A 10,984-nucleotide genomic window follows, 5' to 3' on the forward strand; every position below is an offset into this window, starting at 1 on the left:
TCCTCCCCCTCGATTGGCGCAGGGGGACGAGGAATGAGGGTTGCAGTCAGATCATCACACGTTGTCTCTGCCACTCCTTCCTCCTCAGGGGGAGGACTCCTCACACTCTTCTGCTCCAGTGTGGGGTTCCTCCCATGGGAGACAGTCCTCCATGAACTCCAGCATGGGTCCTTTCCATGGTGTGCAGTCCTTCAGGAACAGACTGCTCCAGTGTGGGCTCCTCTCTCCACAAGTTCACAAGTCCTGCCAGGAGCCTGCTCCAGCCTGGGCTCTCCACAGGGTCACAGCCTCCTTCAGGCACATCCATCTGCTCCGATGTGGGATCCTCCACAGGCTGCAGGTGGATCTCTGCTCCTCCGTGGACCTCCATGGGCTGCAGGGGGACAACCTGCCTCACCATGGTCTTCACCATGGGCTGCAGGGGAATCTCTGCTCTGCTGCCTGGAGCACCTCCTCCCCCTCCTTCACTGACCTTGGTGTCCTCAGAGTTGTTTCTCTCACATTCTCATTCCTCTTTCTCCCAGCTGCTGTCATGCAGCATTTTTTACCCTTTCTTAAATATGTTATCACAGAGATGCTCCCACCATTGCTGATTGCCTCAGCTTTGGCCAGAAGCAAGTCCATCTTGGAGCCAGCTGAATCTAGCTCTGACGGGCATGGGGGCAACTTCTAGCAGCTTCTCACAGAAGCCACCCCTGTAGCCCCCCCGCTACCAAAACCTTGCCGCACAAACCCAATACATCCTTGTGGGAGGAGGAAAGGCAAGGCATAAACTACTGGTGGGAAAACTGTAGTACTAAAATATTAGGACATCTGAGTTCCATAGTTTTAAAAAGTTTGCACATGTTATGTTAGGTTCCCAACCTAGAGGGTATTTGGTTTGCAGTAGCTGTTGTTTTTCCTCCTTCCCTCCCTAACACCTTCTCAATTTTACCTGTAAAATGTTGGCTTGGAAATAGAAAGAAATCAGAAATCACTTGTGTTGGAATCCCTTTGGGGAAAAACTTTTCCTTTTTCACCTTTATAGGCAGCTTTTCAGACAACATAACAAGTTTTCTGTTCTCTCTCTTTAAGCTATACTAAATTAGAAGGCCTGAGTCAGTCCAAAAGTTCCTTTCTTCCTTTAATCATTTTCATATACACTTTGGGGAAAGCATTTAAGAACCATGGCCTTGTATATGGGGATCCTTTCTTTAGTATTATTATTATCTTCAGATTTGTGAGTTACATATTTTTTAACTTGGGGACTGCATTGAGACCACTGTGTCCTTAGCTGTAAATGGAATTGTTATCCATAAATTTGTGTAATCCCATTTAAACTTGTCTGTGTTAATTCTGTTTAGAAGTTCAGATAGTATTCTTCACTTTCACTAAGGTAAATTTACAGGCTCTATATAGGGCTGTTAGAGCTGTTTTTAAAAAAAAAAAAGGAGGTGACTTTTTTTCTTTTGGAGCAAAGCTTCTAACATACTTCCTTGCTATAATGGGGCGGGGAGGGAAAGGGGAAATATTCTGAAGGCTGGGTATATAGATAGAGTTCAGTTTCAGCAGCAGTGTGCCTATCCTGTCACCTCAACACTGTTCTCAAAAATCTTTACTGAAAAAGTTAAGTCCTTTGTTTCAACCTTCTTAGTTGATTTTTTAAAAATAATACACTTCTTTAGATCAATTCTCTTCACCTGAACTTCATAATTCTAAGGCTAGTAATGTTTTCCAGCATTGCTTCTTCAAGGGGATGTACAGTACTAAGCACTAGATGCTACGAACAACTGAGATTAGTTGTATGATTAATGCCTCAGTCTAAGCTCCAGTTATACCTAAAAAGTTGGAACTTATTTTTTGATTAATTGCAATGCCGAGCAGGGAAGGGGGCAGGAAGACAGAAGATCAAAACATACAGACAGACAGTGAAGAGTATATAGCATTCTTATGAAGCACTGTGAAATTTAGAGTTTATATAATAACCATGTCAATTTTGGAACACTTAAAAGACCTGTAAGTGGAAAGTCAGATTTGACCATAACTATTTAAAAACAAACCAAAAAACCCTATGCTTAACACTAGTCTCTTAGTCAGTTAAAACAACTTTTTCCAACAAGTGATTGTACCAGGAGTTTCTAGCATTTGATTTGTGCAGTAAATAGCTATACTTTCATGGAAATACAAGCCATGATTTCATGCAATGTTTAGCCTATTTTCCTGGTATTCGTAATTAAAAGTTTAATTTGTATAACAATGCAAGACCTACTTATATGGGTATATGCAAATAAGGAAAAGGGTAAACTTAATTATTTCATTAGATTCTGTCGTAGTTCAGCCCTGATGGGGACCAGACTACACAGTCTCTCTCTCACTCCCCCCACCCTCCGACAGAATAGGGAGAGATAATATAAGGAAAAACGGCTCGAGGTTTGAGATAAGGACAGGGAGAAAATCCTTAAAGTTACCATTACGGGCAAAACAGACTCGACTTGGGGAAAACTATTAATTTATTACTACAAACAGCAGGATAATGAGACAGAGACCAAGATAACTTCCCTCCACCCCTCCCTCTTCCCAAGCTTAACATTATCTCCCTTCCCCTCCCAAGCAGCACAGGGGGGAAGAGGGAATGGGGGTTGCGGTCAGTTCATCACGTGTTGTTTCATGCCGCTGCTTCATGGTCAGGGAAAGAACTCCTCACATTCCTCCCCTGCTCTGTTGTGGGGTCCCACCCATAAGCCACAGTCCTTCCTGAAACTGCTCCGGTGTGGGTCATCTCTTCCACGGAGTTCAGTCTTTCCAGAACGGCTGTCCCAGAGGGCCCTCCATGGGCCACAGCTGCCTTCAGGCATCCACCTCCCCCGGTGTGGGGTCCTTCACGGGCTCCAAGTGGATCTCTGCTCCTCCGTGGACCTCCATGGGCTGCAGGGGGACAACCTGCTCCACCATGGTCGTCACCACAGGTTGCAGGGGAATCTTGGCCAGGAGCCGCATTGCTCCTCCCCCTCCTTCTGAACTGACCTTGGCGTCTGCAGCCATTCCTCTCACAAGAAAAGTTCTTCACAACAGGCTGGCAGACGCCTCTCAGAATCTGTTCACATCATCCAGCTCATCTCCTCTCCACTTCTTGCAGCTTGGTCGGGCCTAGTCGGCCGCCTGGCAAGAGGCCAGAGGGTGAGGCCTGCAAGGCCCATGAGGCCTGCGCCTCCCCCTCTGCGCCTCTGCCCCTGCTCAGCTGCTTCACATCTTCTCTTCTCTTTTTTTTTTTTCTGTTTTCCCCTTCTTAAATACGTTATCGCAGAGGCGTTATCATGGAACATTCTGCTACCAATAGGCTCGGCCTTGGCCAGCAGCAGGTCCGCCCTAGGCCCGGCCGAGTCCACTGAACAAAGTGAAGTGACTTCTAGTAGTTTCCTACAGAAGCTACCACCTTAGGCCCCCCCTCACTAAACAAAACCACAACAGATTCTAACAACAAATAATCTTCCTTTTAACAGAGCTGTTTGATTTTTGTGAAAAGACTTTTCACTTAATTCATAAAACTTTTGTTAATCTTAGACTTCTGAGGAACACTTTATTTTGCTTATTTTGTTCTCTAAACAACTGGTACAGAAAATCAGATATGCATATTAATATTTTTTGTGGACATAATTACTAAAACAACAAAAGTTTCCTTGATCATGAGATATTTTCTACATGCAGTTCTGTTACAGCATTCAAAGTATTTAATTCCATGATAAATAACAAATTCTAGAAGAGATTAACTTTCATGTGACTATTGGAAATTTTAAACGAAATGACTGGTAACTCTCTACTTTGTATTCCTATTAGATTCTCCTTCCCCTACTGCTGCAAGAACGCTGACGCTGGTCGCCAAATCTGTACAGAATTTAGCAAATCTGGTTGAATTTGGAGCTAAGGTGAATATAACTTTACACAGAACAGCCTAGAACTGCATTTCCAATACATTTCAATGTTCCTGTTTAATACAGACAAAAATCTGCTGCCATTTTCTTGTGCAAATCCTGATGCGTGACCTACGGTGTCTTCATCAGCAAGGAGACCTTGTTTCTACGGTTTCTTCTGTCCTCTTCAGTTGGAGATCAACAGGGTATTGATTTAAACTAGAGCATAAAGTCTGTCTGAATTGGAAAGAGGAGTCAATCATTTGAGAACGAGTCATCTAGAAACTTACGTGAATGATTTGGTACATACCATGAATATTTTGAATCTGGTAGTATGAAAAACAAGCAGTGACCTGTTAAAATAATTGATGAACCAATGACCATACTAGTAGGTATTATAAAGAGTGATGCAACCATATTTTAATGCTATGTGAACAGATAAACTCAGACATAATGGTGGAAGTATGTGGACTGTTTTTTCTGTCTGTCAATGACCAAAAGGGTAGCAGTCATACTCTAGTATTCATCAAATCATAGGATATCTCAAGTTGGAAAGGACTCATAAGGATCATCAAGTCCAACTCCAATGGTACAGCATTTTGAAACATCCCTTTTATTTGTACTCCTTTTCATATTGCTTGACACAATTCTGTAAATCAGTTTTACAAGTTGCACTAAAAAGCCTCAACTTTTAATAAAGTTTCGATTGCATCACTAAAAGAATGCCTGTTCTAGTTCCCAAGTTGCAACATGACTGAGCAATAAAAATCTGTTGACTTAAGCATAGTGAAAGAAAGCGACTTCAGGCTGCCATTATAAAGCCTTGTGTCTGACACTCACATCTTGGAATCATAGAATCATTGAAAGGTTTGGGTTGGAAGGGGCCTTTAAAGGTCATCTAGTCCAAATGCCATGCAAGGAGCAGGGACATCCCCAACTAGATCAGGTTGCTCAGAGCCTCATCCAGCCTGGCCTTGAATGTTTCCAGGGATGGGGCATCCACCACCTTTCTGGGCAATCTGTTCCAGTGCTCTACCACCCTCAGTGTAAAAAATTTTTTCCTAATATGTAATCTGAATCTACCTCCCTCTATTTTAAAACCATTACCTCTTGTCCTGTCACAAGAGGCCCTGCTGAAGAGTTTCTCCCCATCCTTCCTGTAGGCCCCCTTTAGGTACTGAAAGACCACTAGAAAGTCTCCCCAGAGCCTCCTCTTCTCCAGGCTGAACAGCCCCAACTCTCTCAGCCTGTCCTCATAGGAGAGGTGCTCCAGCCCTCTGATCATCTTCATGGCCCTCCTCTGGACCTTCTTCAACTGGTCCATGTCCTTCTTGTGTTGGGGGCTCCAGAACTGGACAAAGTACTCCAGGTGGGGTCTCACCAGGGCAGAGTAGAGGGGCAGAGTCACCTCCCTCAGCCTGCTGGCCACGCTTCTTTTGATGCAGCCCAGGATGCGGTTGGCTTTCTGAGCAGCAAGGGCACATTGCCTGCTCAGGTTGAGCTTCTCATCCACTAGCACTCCCAAGTCCTTCTCCTCAGGGCTGGTCTTGATCCACTCTCTGCCCAGCCTGTATTTGTGCCTGGGATTGCCCTGTCCCATGTGCAGGACCTTGCACTTGGCCTGGTTGAACTTCATGAGGTTGGCATGGGCCCACCTCTCCAGCCTGTCAAGGTCCCTCTGGATGGCATCCCTTCACTCCAGCATGTTGACCGCACCACTCAGCTTGATGTCATTGGTGAACTTGCTGAGGGTGCACTCTATCCCACTGTCCATGCCACCAACAAAGATGTTGAACAGCACTGGTCCCAATACCGACCCCTGAGGAACGCCACTTGTCACCAGTCTCCACCTGGACATTGAGCTGTTGACCACTAGTTTTGAGTATGACCATCCCGCCAACTCCTTATCCACTGAGTGGTCCGTCCATCAAACCTATGTCTCTCCAGTTTAGAGAGAAGGATGTTGTGCGGGATAGTGTCAAATGCCTTGCACAAGCCCAGGTAGTCCCTTGTCCACTGATGCTGTCACCCCGTCATAGAAGGCCACCAAATTAGTCAGGCACGATCTGCCCTTAGTGAAGCCAGCAAAAAGCAATTTCAATATAATAAGCATTATAAGGAATATAAGCATTAACAAAAGGACAAGGAGGAGAGCTCTTATGTCCTGATGTTACCTCTGAAAGTGTTTTCTCCATTATATAGCTGCAATGAAAAAAAAAGCAGTTCATTTTCAGTATTTCATAAATGTAAAATTTCATGTCAGAATGCATATATAAACAATTTCAGAATCCATCTGGAATGCAAAAAAAAGTGTAATCTTTCGACTGGTTGTACACCAGTCGTAATAAATTCACTTGAAAAAATAAAATCACTCCAGATGACACATTTGTGTTTTGCAGTATCATTTGTCTCTGATTACAATGTGTTCACTTCAGGTATAACTATTAAATTGGTATTGATTTGTTCTAATAAATACTTTTTAAAATTACTAGGAGCCATATATGGAGGGAGTAAATCCATTCATCAAGAGTAACAAACATCGCATGATCATGTTCTTAGATGAACTTGGGGTAAGTGGTTTAAAAAAAAATTATTGGACGTTGTATAGCAACATTATAAATTAAAATTCTTTACAGTTCTTCTTAACTAGCTCAAAAATGTATCAGCTTCCACACAATTTCGAATGCTTGTTACTGAAATTTTTTTCTTATGCATGTTTAGGAACTGCACATCGATGACCTGTCACACAGAATTAAAACCAATCAAATGTCGTGTTCGAAAGATTTTATTCCTTTAGTACTGCTGTAGACATGAGATCTATTTGAGCTTCTCCCCGGGGATTAGGGCTTTTGGCCAAAAATACCAATCTTTAAAAAAACATTTTAAAGCAAAAAATTCTTATGTATTCTTAAGTTTAAAAAAATATTATGTTCCATTTTAGTTATACATTACCAAATGTCTCACTACATGCATTCTAGATATTGTAGTTTAAAATAAAATAATTATTGCAATTCACTTTGAAACTTCCTGTTTTGTGTATGGTAGCTATAACAGGAGTTAGGAGCTCACGTATATATGTATATGTTTAAACCAAGAATTTGTTTTTAAAATGAAGATAAAAGAAATGTGCCTAGCTTCCTGAATTGATCCATTAAAAGTGACATAGAAGACATCTCAGACTATTTTGATAATCTGTAAGAATGAGTGTTTTGAAGTGTGTCATTCAGGTGGATTGCCATATGACACCTTTTTTCTGGTTAAATGGCAACTTCTGCATATTATAATATACTGGTTTTTTTCTTTAAAGGGCAGATTATGCATGAGGACTCAGAAAACTCTCGGATTTTAAAATAACCAATTAATCGACTGTTTTAATTACATTATTTTATTAGTGGATTTACTGACTTGATAGTTTGGAAGGTTTTTTGGTGTCCATTTTTGCTGCTGCTATTGTCTGATTTAAATTTATCAAAATAAACCAACCACATAATGGATGGATCTCCCTCATTTGGGAAGAGGATATAATATGAATCTCTTCTGTCAGTATCTTTCTGGCCAGCTCAGAGGTAGCATAGCAACATCAAACCTTTTAGTAGAACCCTCCTAGTAGGAAAAGGAATTGTTGTATATTTAGTAATCTCTCCATGTGAAATGTGTAACCATAATTAAAATGTCTTCATAAAATAGATGCTCATGGAGAGGAGGAACTATATAATTTTTATTAGATAACATGGACAGAAGAGTTAATTGTGAAGAAAAACATTGCAGTACTTGCTTGCAGTATCAAAACAGCTGTTGGTGGGTCTGTAGAACTGTAATTTAATTTCTTATATGCCTGGCTACTCACCATTCTAAGTCTTCTCCCATAATTTTTGTTAAAGAATGTTCCTGAGCTTCCAGACACTACAGAGCACTCTAGAACTGACTTATCTCGTTATCTGGCAGCCTTGCATGAGATGTGTGTGGCACATTCAGATGAACTTCGGACACTCAGTAATGAGCGAGGTGTAATGCAGGTAAACTATAATGGTTACCAAAAATCACAGGTACAGATAGCATGTCTGAGCTATTGCTTAATATTGTGACTCTTTTGTAATTTTTCTGTCCAGCAGTATGAGTGATAAATAATATGCACATTTCACCAGGAGGTTGCTAGTTGTAAAGAAGCTCAAAGCTATGAACTAAGTATTTATACAGCAAAACCAAAGATGTTTTAAAGCAGTGGGTTGGTGGTTTTTTGTTGGGTTTTGGTGAATTTTTAGTTTGGTTTGGTTTGGTTTTTTTGCTTTTTTTTGTTTAGGTTCCAAGTGAAGCTTTTAGTTTCTAGAGGAAGCCTAAAAGCAAGAAATTACTATCTCCTGACAGGCTCTAGTTTTAGGATCTAGTTCTTCTAATTGAGAATTAAATAACTAAATTTACTTTCTTTAGCTTTCTATCACTACTTAATTTCTGCTTCCTGATTTATTACATTTGTAAACAAACATGGAAAACTTCTCTAGCAAACACTATAAATGAGTGTTCTGTTCCAACTATTAAACTTCTATACGGCTTTTATGAAAACTTAATTTTTAAGAGGAAAAAAAATTCACATGACTTCATGCATTGTCTCAAAATATTGTAAAAGTAATATACTTGCCTATGGTCTACTAATTATGATAAACTTCAAGTTGGCAATTCTACTTATTGCACAGCAATATGTTTTGCTATGATTGACTAGTAAGTATACTGTGCTGTGCAGGAGATAATTTAAGTAGTCTTCCCTTTTTAATGCTAATGATTTGCAGATGGGGACAGTTGTACTATAGAAAACCTTTTTGTTTAGAGATGGTCTTCCTTAAATTTAATCAGTATCAGCTTAAACTATTTATTTAATTACTCATTTTCAAATAAGTAGTTTTTAAATAGTTTTTAATTTAATTGTTTCAAAATAAGTTCTTGTAATCAGAGTTCTTATTATTCTCATGGTTTAAAGACTGGGCTTCCTATACCCTGACTCTTTGAAGGCCTTAATTTAAACCCAGGTAGACAATAAATCTATATTTCAGCAGTAATGTTTTTAAATAAGAGGATTACTGGGAACTCTTATGGGGATTTTGCAAAAGGTGAAAATATATTTGTATTTAATCATCTTTGGCAGAAGAAAGATCAAGGAATGAAAAATGAGATAATGGTTCATTATAGCAGTTCAAAACTAATCCAATTTCATAACTACTACAATTTACCTCTTCAGTGGCATATGAGGGAAAAAATCAAACATGTTCAAGTTCATAATGCACTTACAGCTACTGCTAGTCTTGACAAAGCAAAAATGATGGCTAGACTGGCAAGGCAGAATAGTAGAAGTTTTCAGTACTAAATATGTGTTGCTTACCGATAAGGGATATAATTTCTTTCACAAATCCTGTATCTGAAGTACTCGAACGATTAGATGTGATACTGTTTCTTCGATGCACTTATATTTCTTCTTCAGAGGACAATTTTTCCTCATGGGTTTCCATGAAGAAAACTCTTGATTATTTTTTTTTTCCCTTTTCTTCCTGTAAGTGCCCTAAAGGTTCAGGATCATCCTGTTGTAGTTGAACATAGTTCTACTATAATGAAAAAATTATTGAACTCTTGACAGTGTGTTAGCAATACAATTTCTCAGCCTGTTCTATGTGTATGTTCATTTGCATTTGGTTTAGTTTAATGACCAGGTTTTCAGAAAGTTAAAAGAGGGTAGTTCTGCCTGTGCAGAAGTGAATTGTATTATCATCTTTTTTTTTTTTTGTCACCAGACTTTTTTTCATTTTCTTGGCCCAGTTCTGCACTTTCACACTTCTGCACTTTCAGGGAAAATAGCTGAGAATGGATTTTTTGTTTACAGATTTTAACAGCTAGGAGAATTCTCTTTGATTTTGAAACTCTCAGGTTAGGTTGGCAAGACTTAATGGGTGTCCATGGGTGCAGATAAATTTCATATTGCTATTTTACAGTTGCCTTTTGAAATAATGCCTTAGTGACTAGGGAATTGGGGGAGGGGGGTAAATATATTTTAAACTACCTAATTCTAAGTCTGTAGGTTTATGTTGAAGATGTTTCTCAAGCAAGATGAGTTTTGTTTTTTTTCTAGTTGCTAATGTAGGGTTGTACTGTTTTTTGTTTTTGTTTTTGTTTTTCTACAGCATGTTCTTAAGAAGCTGTTGGCTATTACAGAACTGCTTCAACAAAAACAAAATCAGTATTCAGTGTCTAATAACATCAGGTAGCAGCCCTCTACCTGAATTCTGCATGGATCCAGCATGTCTAACATGGCAACTCACACGAGTATCACTTTTTTTGCTCTTGCCAAAAATAGCACGCCCTGTCACATTACCAGTGATGTGTGAACTATGCAAAAAGAAAACAAAGATTCTGTTAGTGAATGATTGTACCAGCAGCTTTTTAAACTATCTGTGCAAGATATTTGCACTTTTTTTCCACTTGGAACCAGTTTTTACAGCCTCTGAGCCTTGGTGTGCAGTTTACCTTCTGCAAAGAAAATGCTGTGACTGTCTTGATCTTTGAAAATTATTTTCAACACCTGCAGTTGCCAAAGTTTTTCTATCTTGTTGGAAAAGAATTATCAACTGACAAGGAAATAAATTCATTGTTTTGACAGCTACATGTAACTGGATAACATTTCTTACTGTAATTTCTGACTGGTTACAATTATTATGAGTTTGACTATTTCAACCACTTGAACTTGTATTTACAATTTCCAGAGTTTGATGGTTGTGGTAAGAACAATCTTTCCTGTATACTTTTTACACCATGTTGTTTCTCTTGCTGGAATCAAAAGAATATGCAGAAGGGATCTTGTCAGCTTTATTCTTTAATGTGCCACTGATTCAGTCTAAATAATTCTTCCATCAAGGACTGTGTATTCATTCAGGTAAATCACAATGCTTTTGTAAAATGTTTGCAACAGTGAATAATTAGAATTCACTAAATTTATTATAATTGTATCAGACATGCATGCATCCATTAAACCATTTTATAAAATATGCATTGATTGGTTTTGTGTGTAATGTAAGGGTACCATTAATTTTATTTTTAAACCTGAAAAATAAGTTTTT

General features: G+C 39.3%; 1 protein-coding gene across 1 annotated transcript in view; it reads left to right on the forward strand.

The window, feature by feature from the left end:
* The window catches only part of LOC147596817 (ras GTPase-activating protein 1-like), a 96,278-nt gene extending 85,748 nt beyond the window's left edge, over positions 1 to 10,530 (forward strand). Inside the window, exons 21-24 of the mRNA XM_086769652.1 lie at positions 3,814 to 3,902; positions 6,380 to 6,457; positions 7,769 to 7,903; positions 10,052 to 10,530. Coding sequence (XP_086625778.1) covers positions 3,814 to 3,902; positions 6,380 to 6,457; positions 7,769 to 7,903; positions 10,052 to 10,135 — 386 coding nt within the window. The 3' untranslated portion in view covers positions 10,136 to 10,530. The remainder of the gene's footprint in view (positions 1 to 3,813; positions 3,903 to 6,379; positions 6,458 to 7,768; positions 7,904 to 10,051) is intronic.
* The last annotated feature ends 454 nt before the right edge of the window (positions 10,531 to 10,984 follow it).

Source organism: Chlamydotis macqueenii, chromosome W (assembly GCF_036417535.1).
Source record: "Chlamydotis macqueenii isolate bChlMac1 chromosome W, bChlMac1.mat, whole genome shotgun sequence".
Lineage (NCBI taxonomy): Eukaryota > Metazoa > Chordata > Aves > Otidiformes > Otididae > Chlamydotis > Chlamydotis macqueenii.